The sequence below is a fragment of the Heloderma suspectum genome, chromosome 1 (genome assembly GCF_057233095.1).
Source record: "Heloderma suspectum isolate Gila_16-S chromosome 1, 16-S_ref, whole genome shotgun sequence".
Lineage (NCBI taxonomy): Eukaryota > Metazoa > Chordata > Lepidosauria > Squamata > Helodermatidae > Heloderma > Heloderma suspectum.
In genome coordinates this window covers 367,406,930-367,421,665 of record NC_139458.1, presented here as the reverse complement: position 1 = coordinate 367,421,665, position 14,736 = coordinate 367,406,930, and the positions used below count along the sequence as shown (strand labels likewise).

General features: G+C 42.5%; 1 protein-coding gene across 1 annotated transcript in view; it reads right to left on the bottom strand.

Annotated features, from left to right (window-relative positions):
- Window positions 1–14,736, bottom strand: part of ACTN2 (actinin alpha 2) — an 81,842-nt gene that overhangs the window by 21,720 nt on the left and 45,386 nt on the right. The window contains exons 9-14 of the mRNA XM_084819412.1: window positions 12,395–12,487; window positions 10,602–10,832; window positions 9,203–9,350; window positions 7,333–7,483; window positions 1,953–2,061; window positions 671–811 (exon numbers count right to left, since the gene is read on the bottom strand). Coding sequence (XP_084675538.1) covers window positions 671–811; window positions 1,953–2,061; window positions 7,333–7,483; window positions 9,203–9,350; window positions 10,602–10,832; window positions 12,395–12,487 — 873 coding nt within the window. The remainder of the gene's footprint in view (window positions 1–670; window positions 812–1,952; window positions 2,062–7,332; window positions 7,484–9,202; window positions 9,351–10,601; window positions 10,833–12,394; window positions 12,488–14,736) is intronic.

The window sequence follows — 14,736 nt, the reverse complement described above, 5'->3', positions numbered from 1 at the left end:
CCCTGGTCCAAATCACACTGGCAATTGCTCCGCCTCCCAGCCCCATTATATAGGACCCCATGATCCTGCAGCTGTGTGTGTCAGACTAAATGCATCTGGTCTTTGGACATTTAGGAAAATTCATGTGTCAGGAGATTTTTTTCTCCTAATGTGTCTTAGGAAGCTTTTCTACATGAGGTTGTTAATCAACTGTTAATCCGCTGTATCTTCTGTTGATTTCATCACAGAATTGAGCATTACACAAGGAATGTTTCTTTTCTTGCTTTTCCACTATGTAACCTCTCGGTGGCACTGTGGTACAGCACAATAGTGTAAATATACAAGAGGAAATCTCACTTTCTTTCGCTGTCACAATTAAATGCTGTGTTTTCCCTGCTCTAAAAAAAATCTCGCCAAAAGCACTGGTTAGACACAAAAGCAACACTGGGGGGTCACAACATCATCTCAGGAACCCATAAACATCAGGGAGTAGGGAATGAAGACTGTGAGATAAATGCCTCATATAAAAAGGCCCTAAGACACAAATAAGGATAAGCAACATTTGAAATATTCTGGAATTACGCTACAATAGGAAAGGATGATGAGGGTACTTCCCTCCACAGTGAAAAGGGACCTTATTTGGGGGGGGGGGGCTCTTAATGCAAAATCATGGCTGTTGTAGTTGTTTTACCTGGATCTCCTCTATAGTATGAACAATAAACATGTCTTGCAAGTCTTCCATTGCACCTTCCATCCAGTTGTTGAATGGAGCTGCTCTCTTGGCAAACTCCAGGTGAAGCTGATCAATTGTTTCCAACAGTTTCTCTGTCCTCTGTTAATCAGACATGCAGAAATGGAATAAATGAATTTTCCTTTTACAAACATACATTTACTTTGGCTTATGTTTTGGAAGTTTGACTCTGCAACCCTTCCAGATGTACCATGAAACCCAAAGGAAACACCTAGTATACAAAGTTAAGCAAAAGTAGTGACCCCCACCCCACCCCCCACCATATCTATCTATCTGGCAAATTCCATCCTTTGAATGTGTATTTTCATCCACTGGCTGGCTATTGGCTTTCCTGCAGATCTTCACTGTAGTGATGATACCCATGATATTAGTGCAATCATGATTCATCACTACTTATTGCATCAGCTGTGGGGACAGGGAAAGGGAGAGAAACACATTTCCATGGCATGATTTTTCTCCAGATCAGACATTAACCAGGATGTATGAGACAGTCAGTTGGTGGTGCTGGTGGTGTAGGGAATGACAGTGAGTCCTGGCTGAGCACGTACAAGATATAGTGGCCATTCCATCAACATAACAGTGGCCTATCTCCCCCACCCCCTGGAGTAATTGATGTATAGGATTGCTGTGGCCATAAATATTTATATAGTTGATTCTGGGGGGTGCTGATTGTATATTTCAATTGTACTTTTTAAATTAACATTTGCAGCTTGGCAATGTACAGAAAAGGTTGTGGAGAGGATATACATTAAAATCATTTATTAACCCAAAAAACTGATCTAAGAATTGGCGAGGAAATATTATTTCTGCCATGCATCAGCTTTCCAAAGGGTGGTGCTAGAAGCGGCCCCTCAACTCCAACTTGTCAGTTGGTGCTTCATTATTGCATTTGGCAGTAATACAGTGACAAATCTTTTATAACCAAGCCATTTTTCTTGCCAATGCAGTGGCAGGGTGGATGGTGGGTGTGGAGACAGAAGTAGCAGAGCACCACGGAGAGTTTTCTTTAAGCATCAATAGTCTATCATAAATTGTATAAGGGCACAATCTTATGCAGGTTTAGACAGAAAATGTCCTACAACTCCCAGCATGCCCTCGCTGGCTGGGGGATGCTGAGAGTTGTAGGACTTTTTTCTGTCTAAATCTGCATAGGACTGCACCTTAAATCCCTCAAGAGTATATTGCCCTCAAAAAGTGAGCTACTTCTTGACATCAGTTTTACCTCCAAGGCTTCTCTCCTTTTCTGAGTGAGTGTTCCCAGTCTGTCCCACTGGTCACATATCTTCTGACATCGATCATTAACACTTGCAGCATCATGATAGTCCAGTTCACTAGAAGAGAAGGGCAAGCGTTTAACTGGCCAACGGATAGTCTTAAAAATACAACACACAAGACTTTTTCTACAGTAATTAATCTAGAATAACGTACACTTTGGTTTTCTACTTAGCAATCACCAATGTGGATTAGAATTAATATTTCACACATGAACAGGCACTTTGAGTAAGTAGCAACCTTGCATCATGGGAGACTTTCCCCGTATTACTGAAAAGTATTGCCCATGTCTTGAGTTGCATAAAAGCATAATGTTGGAAACATTATTTGGGACATGTGAATTTCTGATCTGCTTACACCAATTTTATGGAGATGCCAATTTAATTTTTGTACAGGGGCTCCTGTGTCCTTAACATCTGCTAGACAGGCACAAATCTAGCAGCAGAAGCCTTTCCCATGACTTCATCCCATACCAGAAAAAGCTTGAGCAGCTAAATTTCTATGAGTTAGGGGCTGTTAAAAGCACAGAATCTTCATCAGGAAACAGGTGGATGCACTAACATTATACACTAGCCTTTCCCCTTTAACAACCATTCTGATGTTACATTTGCATTCATCATATGATACGGGGTGACTTTAAAGGGCACATCTTTGTCTTTTCAAAACAGTGGAGAGCTGCCTTTAGACATAGCAACCATGGATGCAGTCAGTCAAACATACCAACTTCATATACTGAAAGTGCCTCTGAATCTCCCCTAAGTTTGCCTTGGGGTATTTGGGGGCTGTTGTTCAAGAAAAAAACCTCAGACCCCTGGGATTCGTGAAACTAATTTCAAGTTCCTTGGATCCTACACTTTATTACTGAAATTTGAGGAAAAACTCTGTCTAAACCAGTTTTCTGCCAGTTAAGCTGTGTAGTTCTAGTGAGAACCAACAATTGTATTCTGTCCTCAACTAGTTGACTTTCATGAGTGTCTCCTCATATGCTACATTTAGCTCTTGGCTGCTACCAGAGTACTCTTTGTATGCCATTACTTATCACAGACATTGTAATGATGTGAGTACATACCAATTTGAGTCTCGGATTTAATCCAACATGAGGCCAACATTTTAATTCCAGTCCAGGCAAGGGATGTTTGTAATGATTTCCTGTATTTGACAGGGGCCTTCTTAAGTCATATCATAGTGAGCCTTAAGTGTAGAGCAGAAATAGGGATTTCCCATGAATAAATCCTAAAGGACAAAAGCTGACTGTGCCTAGTCATGACCATGCTTGCCCTGAGCTTAAAGGGTCAGAAGTAGACGATTGGCACCCAGTACCATTAATGAAATGAGGGGAGGCACATTTCATCTGTGTTACACTGATGGAAGATACTACTACTGGTAGGAATACAGGCAAGTACAATTTCTACTGGATCCTTCACTTACTTTCCATCTGTGTGAATATTGAGCCAGTATAATTTTGTTTCTGTGTTGAAATGTGAAGATCTGGGGGCACAATGGGGGAAAAAACATTCCTGGGGCAAAAATCCATTTCGCCTACCCATTTTTTTTCTGGGGTTTTTCCAGGCCATCACAACTCTGTTTCTGTGTGGCTGAAAAAGAGACTCTCTAGAGCAGCCTTCCCTAAAGTGGTACCCTCCAGATTTTTAGGCTACAATTCCCAGCATTCCTGACCATTGCCCGTGTTGGTTACAGCTTATGAGAGTCGACATCCAAAACATCTGTGGGCAGCAGGTTGGGAAAGGCTGCTCTACAGGGTGTATTCAAAGTAAGATCCCTGTGTAAAAAAAGTATGGTAAAGGAAGCATATACAAGGCCTTGCAACAAAACATCAGTGCTCAGGACTGTGAGCCAATTGGACAGTGTTGTTTAATGCAGCCCGTGTTTATATTATAACTGGAAAATGCATTCTTTTTTCCTTTACTACTTTGAATGGCTTTGCATCTGAAGTCTGTGATCATTCACTAGCTCCTATTTCTGGGATCACACAGTCTGGCACGCAATAGTCCTATTCACACATGCACGCGCGCACAGTGTTTATCCAGACACCATCGCTCAACAAGCCTCCAACAACTTTAACCTTTATGCTCTTAGCAGACCCAGCTGATGTAAGAAAAAATGGCAGAGCTGACACTGAACTGTAACCAGCATAGCTCAAGGTCACCCACACCAATTGTTCTCCAAAAATAGCAACCTTGCACTGCCAAGAGATGAGGTCTGGAAAATATGGCACCGTGCCAACCAAGAAAGTAGAAAGGAACAATCTCTCTCAGAGGTACTGATCTAATAACTAGCAGAGCTAACTGAAAGACCACAGTCAACTTCATGTCCAAAGTGTCTTAGCCCACCTACCTTTGTAAGAACCATCCCCAGAGAGGAAGATTCACACTTTTCTGTCTCTAATCCTTGTTATTCTGTGGAAATTATTTTGGGAAATGCTAAAAACATCAGTTCAAGTGGAACTATTTTCTCGTAGCAAATTATAGACCTGTTATTTATACTTAGCACTGTCCAATCTATCATCACATGGGCATTAGAAGTGCTAACTAATTTAGGATACAGCAATATCATCCACACTCCCTGGGGGTAAGTTCCACTGAAATCGGTGGGACAAACCTCCAGTTAAATACACAAATGTTTCATAACCACTCTTAGAGTCCAGGCAATGATATTTGAAGAGAAGTATAAACAGAGCTTTCAAAGATACTATCGGTTTTACTGAATTCTACCTACTGAAGGAAGAATGCTGTCTTGTGTCTGCTTTACATACACATGCCAGGATACACCACATTAAAAATTAAGACAGAGTAAGTGGCAATTTTGGCCTATCAGGATGTTTTAACTAAGGCAGATCCATTCTTTGTAGCTTAGGCTACCCAAAAGAGTATTCAGCGCCACGCATGACTTTCTCTCATTTCCCTACACAAAGGATTGGGTCCCAGGTTGCACCTAATTGGGCTAGAACGTGTTTCTGAGGACATATGATACAGAGAGCTTTTCTACATGGGGCATTTAATGTGCGCTTGTCCTTCCCTACTCACAATCGTTTATGGCTTCTTTGATGTTCTTCCAGTTTTGCTTCTGTTTTTAAACAGCATTTTCAGTGAGTTTTTTTAGAGTGGGGAAAATTGGGTATTATTTCTAATGGTGAAAGAAAGAGCAATTTCCTTTTGTGTAATTCTGCTACACCACAGCACCACCTAGAGGTTATGTAGCAGAAAAGCAGGAAAGGAAATACTCTTTGAGTAGTGCTCAGATCTCAGTTCTGTGACAAAACCAAAAGGAGATACAGCGGATTAACAGCCTCATGTAGAAAAGCTCACAGTCACGTTGTTGAAGCTAAGCAGTTTAGTGCCTGGTCAGTGCCTGAATGAGAGACCACCTGGCCCATGTAAGCTAGATTGAGTTCCAAGATGGAAGGAAGGTGGGCTATGAATGAACTAAATAAAATGAATAACTACTATTGAATAAGTTAATACTGAATAAAATTCAGCCAAAATTAAGCACTTTCACGTTCAATTGATTTCAGTTAGAAACATTTCAGCACATATTCAACTCTCACACTGAAATCAATGTGATTATCTATGTTTACTCCAAAGTAAGTCTTCCACATTTTAATCAGCCTTACCCCCAAGTCAGGACAGCGACTTAAAAGTGCTTAACTTTGGTTGAACTATGTTGTTCTTCTTGAAAATGTATTAAGAATATAAGAAGAGCCATGCCAGATTAAACCCAAAGGCCCATCTAGTCCAGCATTCTGTTCACACAGTGGCCAGCCAGTTGCCTGTGAGAAGCCCACAAGTAGGACATGAGTGCAACAACACCCTCCTGCTCGTGTTCCCCAGCAACTGGTGTACACAGGCATACTGCCCCTGATACCAGGCGTAGCATATAGCCTTCATGGCTAATAGCCAGTGTGTGTTTGTGTTTGTGTGTGGGTGTGCGTGTGTGCGCGCGTGCACGCACGCGCATACACACAAATGAACTGAATAACTGAATAAATGATAATGGCAATAATGGCACAATTCAACCAAAGCTAAGTACTTTTAAGGGTGCTTCCAGACAGACAGCTTCTGGCACTACCAATCAAAAGGGATTGCACAGCTATTCCGTCTTTCCCTCCTTAATGGATTTTTTGTGATAAGAAAAGGGACAGAAGAAGCAGTGGGAAAACACAGGCAAGTCACACAGAAGACAATGGCATCTGGATCCCCTGAAAAATACCATGAATGAGGCAGAGTGACTGCACAATAAAAGCTTCTTCTGGAAACTGTAAATCCCATTGATCTCAGGGTTACGCATGGGCTGAAATGTTTCCTACTGGAATCAAGGGGACTTAAAAATGCATATTGACAGACAAGTGGAGGGGTTGGACGGGAAGAAAGAGAGAGGCATGGAACAAGGGATGAATATGAGCAAAATGAATATAGATAGAGAGTACATTGTTTATATTGATTATCAATAAAACAAAAGATGCAATCCAAAGATCTCCATTACTCATGCACACAGGTTTGTATGTATTCCAAAATCCAGATTAGGGCAATACCTTTATTAAGCAAACTCAAGGTCACAAAATAGTGTGCAAGCTTTCAAGGTCAGTATTTTGTGACCTTGAGTTGGCCTATTAAAGGTATTGCCCTAATCTGGATTTTGGATATTTTTCTTATGGCCTAACACAGATATCTTTGCTTCTAGCAAGATTTGTATGTATGCACTGTGCTTTTTTTGGACCTTATTGAACTACAGCCCTCCTCTCTCCATACTGCATCCCAAGTGGCTCTTGAAACTTGTGCAAACTTTAAAAACCTCTTGAAATGTGACATGTGAAGGCACCATTTGAGAGTGCATTTCTGGATCAGGGTCACAGTCCAAATAAGTTGGTTGATTATGTTTTGGCGCCTCTTGGAAAGGAAAGGCTATCTCTGCAAACAAGCAATTTTCTTAATTTATATTTGCTTGAACAATGCTACATGCTGTAGAAAATAACAGAAAGAATTTCTGGAAGGCTGTTTTCTCCTTCTAGCATCCTTCAGGCTAAACATATGAAGTCCGAACGGACACCTCACGTATCAGAGCTACTGACCAGGAAGAAGGCAAAAGTAGCAAAGCCTTATTATTAATGTAGCCTTGAAATCTTTGCCCTGCAAAGGCACCTCTATTTTTAGTTTAGGAGGAAATAAGACAGGTTTTCGATGAGTAGGCCAAGATAATAACACTTACAAAGCTATCTGTGGAATTCTTACATTGTACCTATGACACTATCGAATTTATTGGAAAGAGTTTATCGGGTAAATGTCAGCAGCTGTGTGCCTCTAAATGGAACATACTTCAGCTCCTGGGCAATGGCAGCTATCTGTTCCACCCTGTCCTGGTGAGCGGCCAAGTCGCTCTCGAAAGCTTCATGTTTCCTCAACAAAGCACGGATCTCTGTCAGGGAAGCAGCTTCATAATCCTTCTGCTGCAGAATCTGCTCTTTGCCTGGCGGGAGGAAAGAAAAGCCGAAACCACTGAGATTTGCCATTAGGACTGTTAATGACGAATGGCTCAAGTACCCAGAGAGATTGCTCCCAACAGCATCCAGGCCCCAACAATACAGGCATATTTCTATAAAAGATACATCTACGTGGAGTTATTCTAGGCTTTCATAAGATATTTGCGATATTGTTCACTCCATATTATAACCCTTACCTGTTTATTGTTATTCATTACTGGATTATTTATGTTTATACTTTAAATGAAAAGGAACAGTTTCTTTTTTAAAAAGGAAAAAAAAAGAGAAGGCTAATTACTTTTAGCAGACTGTAATGGTTCTTTAAAGAAGTGGCCCAATGTTTTCCAGAATCAAATCAGCATTTGTCATTGTGATGAATGAAGGCACCATCAACAAATGCATTTGCTTCAATTGTGGTATCAAGTACCCTAGCACATGGGTGGGCAGAAGGTAGATTGGGATCTGCTAATGAATCTCTGGGTGATTTGCAGTGGATTGGTAAGGATTTCTGACTCCCAATTATTGAATAATAGCAGCAGCAACATCACCCCCACCTTTCTGCCCAGAACAGGAACATGCGAAGCTGCCTTATACTGAGTCAGACCCTTGGTCTATCTATCCCGGTACTGTTGACACTGACTGGCAACGACTCTCCAGGGTTCCAGGCAGGAATTTTTCTTGCCCTACCTGGAGATGCCAGCATGCAAAGCAGGTGCTGAGCTATGAGCTATGCCCCCTCCCCATTATACTACTGAAATGAAGAAAGCTTAGGGCAACAAGAAGTTGATTTCAGTGGTCTAATAAAAAAAAACCAAAGCAGATCCCAAAAGCCTGACATCTGTCCACCACTTGCTCTAGGCCTGCAGGCCTTGTGAACCATCAAGCTGAACACAGCCCCAAAGCAGCCAAGTTCGATAGCCCACTAGGGTCTTGATAAACCTTCTGCTTGTCTACTTGCTTGGAAATGTGAAATGAGGGAGGTTTGCCAAGCACCTGGCAGGCCCCCATATGTGGCTAGGCTACTGAGCAGTATCCATCTTGATGGTTCACATGTTGTGGAGGGCAGACATACGAACAACTGGAATGTTAAGGGGCATTAAAGAGGCCACACCTTCCATTCTTAGTTTGGTCTAACCAACTTGTAAAAGTGAACAATTTTTTAAGCTCCTAGAACAGCCTTTGCTGTCTGGGCCTCCTTTGAACCTCCAATGTAAGGAGAAATTGGGGCTTTGAATAAAAAATTGTGCCATTATCTATGGAAAGGTGGCAACAAGCATGGAGGCCTAAATTTTAAGGCACACTATGGCTTGGATCCTGAGATAAGTTAACTTCAGGAAATTCACAGAAAGAAAGTCTCCTATCCCCTCCTTTCACCTGCAGTCACCATCATATGGATTTGCACTACAGGAGCCATTTTGGCAGTCAGTTAACCACGGAGTGAAGTTGTCAGTCCGGGCAAAGCTTATTATTCCCTTTTATTTGTTTCATGATAAATTATTGAGCTTTGGTGTTCCCTTCATAAAACTGTCCCTCTGCCCACTTCCTCCATATTGCTACATATCCTTCAACTCCCCCCCCACACACACACACTTTTGCTTCATTTAAAAGTGCATGTTAATCCAAATCTGGAAGTTCCATAGAGCCATCACAGCGTCAGGATGGGATATCGGATGGATATTGGAGCTGACAATAAGCCTCACGCTTACCGTATGACCAGGTTTCATGTGAAGAAGCCTTTTGCCTAAATTTGGCAGCCAGGTGTTCGAGTCGCTCAAGCCTTCGTATTTCATTCAGCAGCCATTCCTCATAGCCCTTCTCTGCTTGTTCAAGTCTTTGCCAAGCACTGGCGATATCCTATGAAAAGTGTGGAAAAAATGCAAACAGAACACCTTTATTTATTTCGTGTCTCAAGAACACCTGAACAGTTGAATATTGTCTTCCCTTCCCTTCACTATCTCTCCCAGTGTCAAAATTTAGATAGTAAGGTCCTTGGGTCAAGAAAGGACCTGTTTTGTTTTTGTTTTCACTGTCTTAACTCTGTAAAGCACCACACACATTGATGTGGAAATAACAGTATGCAAAGTAGAGCAAATTACAATTGGGATGTAACTAAAAGGGAAATGGGGACTGAGAGCGTTTGAAACTCTTGTCAATTCGCTACAGGTCATTTAGAAAATTGTCAAGAAAAAATCAATGCAAAATAAATTTATTTATGTAGTTAAACTGTGCAATGTAAAAGTACTGCAGCAAAATGAAGGATATATTGCAACTAGAAAATATGAACAGATAATTTCTATAGCTCATTACTGCCAGTCCTTTTTGATACATTTTATGTGACTCGCTCATCAACCCCCTTTTTCCTTATCCGATCACTTATTTATAAGATCTATGTTATGCAACACAAGAAAGTTTCTACAGAAAATGGTTCGGGGGAGTGAGTGACTAAGCATCACTCTGAAACGGAACGTTTACATTTCCTGTTACTCTTCCTAGGATGATAAGTAATGAGATGCACAGTAATAATTGGAGAAAGCTCGCTATAGTGGTTTCCTCTGGGATAGTGCCAATAACATCCCAAGCATATCTCTCCCCAATCCTCAGAACAGTTTGCAACTGTTTATTAAAATATTTGTTTTTAAAAAAACATTTAAGAGGCAGACAACCTGCCTGAAACAAAGCAACAAGACAGAGCAATGGCCCAGACTGAACTTGCATCTGTGCAGGTCCATAAAGCAAGTTGCGAAGCTGAGTACACCATGGATGAAGAAACTGCTATGACTGCTATTAAAACCGGTACACATCTGCATTTGCCCTTCATTCAATTTAAAACTCAGAATAGCTGTTACAATTAATTTTGAACAGATTTCAGTGGAGGCTCATGGCACCGATGTCAGTGGGACGGTGAATCCGCTCTGGGTTTCAGTCAGAAACAGTCAGAACTCTAAGGGAGCTGTCCATGGTGCGAAGTGCCTTGGATAGCTCCTTTATAGTTCTGAAACCTGGAGCAGATTCACCACCACACTGACATCGATGCCACCAGCCTCCACTGACAGATTTGCTGTTTCCCGAGTTTAATGACATGAGTTTAATGGCTCTTCTACTTACTGAAACCATCTTCCCTTCTGAAGGCATGAATGCTGGCCTATTGCTGATCCTCAGCTTTGTTTGCAACGTATTGAAATTGATCTCCAACTGGCATTTTTCCTGGACCTTAGGAGGCTTGTGCTTACGGCGATAATCTCTGAAGTCCTCCAGCTTCTTCTGCATAGCTGCCATAGTCTTCTCCGGAGTCCTGTTTTCCAGCCACGGAGTTGTGCGGCGAATCCATTCTAAAAGCTGTTTTCAACACATGTAACATTACAAACATTATTTTTTTAAAAAGACAGCCAGGAACAGAGAGCAACCAAAGAAGACAGTTCTTGATTTATATCAAATTTGGGGACTTCTTTAAAAAAAAACAAAAAACATTTTTATAGTTAAAGGGTTGGACCCAGACTTGCCATGAGTGGATTTCCATTCATGCTGAAGGAAGTGGAGGAATATTTGCTGATTCCTCCTTCCTGGTGCAGCCCCCAATGCCCCTGGAATGCTGCTTCAGAGATTTGGGGGACCCAATAGAGCACGGAGGTGGCGGGGAAGGGGAAGTTGGCAAAGGTCATCACCCACCCTTCAGCATGGAGGATCTTGGTCCCTCTTACAAACAGCGGAAGGCCCTTCTGTTTGCGGAAGGGCAAGTCTGGCTCCACCAAGCCTAAGAAAGCAGCATACCGCACTTTCATTGCGTTGAATCCAATGTTAGTCCTACTTAGAGTAAACCCATGAAATGAATAGGACTTAACCTAGACTGACACTGGATATGACAGTAGGTTCAGAAATTAGCACTATTTGCACCCATCAGGTGAAGAAGCTCACTATGGTGGTTACATGAAGAGTGAACCATAAGAAAAGCTAAACAGATGGCTACTTTTCACAACAGTTGAACCATTGCTCAACAGTGCAAAGCAATGATTTCTTGCAGCACGCTTCCTTTGCAGAAGGAGGTGAAACTGACTGGGAGTGCCACATTGGGCCAGTTTGCACAGTCACTGCAGCAACAGTGGGCTGGGGCGATCATAAGAACCAGGCCTTTGGCTCCTGGTGTTCTCGCCCTGCACCCCAAACACTGTGGTGCTAACTGGCCAGGAAGGAGGATATGCTGGGGCAGACAAGCGTGAAGACTGCTTTGCCTTGGCACTGCAGCCTCCCAGCACTGCTTTCCATGAGGTGCGTTTTCCATGAGAATTTTGTAGTTGTGGTTGTTGACCATTGTTTATAGGTGAGCAGGGATTGGCTGGGATCCATCATTACCTGAGGAATATAGGAACATAGGAAGCTGCTTGATACTGAGTCAGACACATGGTCCATCAAGCTCAGTATCTGGACCAAGGTCTAAGGCAAACCCAAAGAGCTTCCTCTCCCTTTTGCCTGCAAAACTGAAGTCCTTCATAGCCTGTATGTGCAAATGATAGGCACCCACAGTTTTATAGGTAACTGAAATCTAAAGATCACCCCACCGTTTGGAAGCAAACACATACGGGAGTTTTAATCCAGCAACAATTTCTAGTTCAAATTAAGCTGTGCACATAAGACATCTCTTTTGCATTTAAAAGTGCATAACACTTTACAGTGCTAGATAAAAAGGCAACAAATCTATTTTCAATTAAAATGCAGACCGTATTAACTGCAATGGAGATTTCCTTTCTGCACTTAATGATTATGTTTGAATAAAAAAGACCCTCAACAGTTGATTACAGCTTTGCAGAAAGGTAGCTTTTCTGTGCTTATTAAATTGCTTATTGAAACCATCCATGCATTATTATCAGAATAATTACTTCAGAAATGTGTCAGGTGTCTTTTACCTCACTTGCTAGCCTTTCATAGTCTTCCATCAACTTTTCATTTTCTTGGTTCACAGCAAGTACCTTACAAATCCGATTAGCTGCTGTTTCCGCCTGAAAAACACCAAACATAAAACAGTGCCAATGTGCCATGAAACAAAATAAGAAGGACCATGCAATGGCTACTGCAAGGTAAAATAATGGGCAGGTTCACTGAAGGGATTTTATCTTCTGAGGCGCAAACACCATTAAAATGAAGGGGAACCGTAAAAGAGCATGACTGTTCTTTCAGTGGAGCTTCTACATAAGAACTTCCCAGTGGATTCTGTAACATCAGACCAGACGTGCAGGAAGCTTTTCATGCAGACACACACCTCAAATTTATTAAGTGGGTTCAAAGGGTGACGCTTATATGAATTTTCACCACTCAGATATCTAGATCAGAGGTGCTGAACCTCTTTCAGTCTGAGGGCCGAATTCCATTTTGGAGAAGCTCTTGGGGGCTACATTCCAGGCGTGGGTGGGGCCAAAGGCAAAAGGAGCATAGCCAAGGGTGAAAGGGGCAGTGCCAAAATGCCAGCATATTGTAGCTTGAAATTTTTATTGCCAGTAACTAAGCCTTAGAATAAGCATTTAAACCCTTTTAAAATGGAGAAAGAATTGTACAAAGGCCAACAAACCACCAAATAATTGATGTCAGGGGAAAGACAGGTGGTCATATGGGGAATCCTGAGGGCCAGACTGGGACCATAGGCAGGCCAGATTTGGCCACCGATACTGAGGTTCCACACCCCTGGTCTAGATCAATGTTTGCACTGATAGACCCATTTCCCTACTCTATTTAATGAAAGAGTTGCATAGGTTATAAATCATTCTACTGTTTAGTGTCTTAAATATTAAAATTCTGTTATAGTTGCAAGTTACACGATAGACAGAACTGTACTATAAACCCCTGTTATGAAAAAAAAAAAAAAAAGCCAACACTTTAGGCTAGTTCACACAAACAAGCTGTGTTTGTTCTCTTCCATTTGATTGTGTACACGTGCATGGAGAAACTCAACTGTGAAAAGCTACTTGTGTGGGGAAACCAGAGCCATGTCTGTGAAGATGGCAACCTGAAAAGGTGATACAGGTACAGTGATAGAAATGACTGCAGCTTTGTCCGTGTAAGCAGCCATGTCGCACAGATGTTTCTCTACATGGCTGTGTGGACAAGCACACAATGGGATGTACAAAATAAGTGTAACTTGTTGGTGTAAACAGGCCCTAAGAGGGCAACCCATGGTTGTTTCAGGTACTTCCAGATGGCTGCTTCCTCCAGCAATAGTGGTGACAAACAGGGCATGAGAAACAGTATCTTAAGGAATATATCATGACCTCAGAGCCCAGCAGTGACACAGACACAGAGGCTAAGGGGTCCATGGTGCTGATGGAGGAGGCATGGGGCCCAAGCGCCATGAAAGAACCAGAGACTCCAGAGATGCTAGAGACCCCTGAGAGATACCTGAAACTCCCAAGCCTGAGACACACCCCCCCCCCCACAAGGCTGGACCAAAGACTCCTGAGATTGAGATACCTGACACCCTGAGCCAAAGACCACCAAACCTGGACCAAAGACTGCAGCACCCAAACTTAGGCCCAGCAAGGACACCATGGTCTTGCACTCTGTTGAGCCGTTGCACCAATGCAGGTAGTGTGCGTGGCATCAGTCTGTGGAGAGGTGATGGAGTACTAGGCTCCAGGCCAAAGAACTGCTCCTCTAAGGTTCTACACTCTTCAGCAAGGAGGAGGAGCCTGAGAAGGGTAGTCAGGCTCAGGGAGCATGAAAGGGCTCACTTGAGGAGGAGCTCCCGTAGGAACATTTCTCACTACGCTTTGTCCATGGTCCTGAAGGACCTGCTACCAACTGCCCTGATTTCCAAGCATCTGGAACATGATGAAATGTTGCCTTTCTGTTTCCAGGCTGCCCTCTCCTCCTGTTCCAGACTTATTAACAGATTTGCACCTTTCTGGCTTTCTCATGGGCTCTTCATTGCCAGGACAGGACAGGACAGGAGGTGGCATTAACACTAACATTACTACTGATTCTGCTAGATTGTTTGGGCTAATACAGGGAGCAGCACAGTTGCTATGTGGATGGCAGATGGCAGATGACCTGAATCCTGATGATACCACATGCCTGTCACTCATAACAGCTTCAATCTGGAAGCACCATTCCTGGGGTAGGCCTTTGGGAATTGTCTGTTTGGTTGCAGGCTACAAGTGCCATAATCCAGCATTGTCTTTGATAGCCTTCCCCAGCTGGGTGCCCTCCAGATGTTTTGGACTTCAACTCCCATCAGCCCTAGCTAGCATGGTCAATG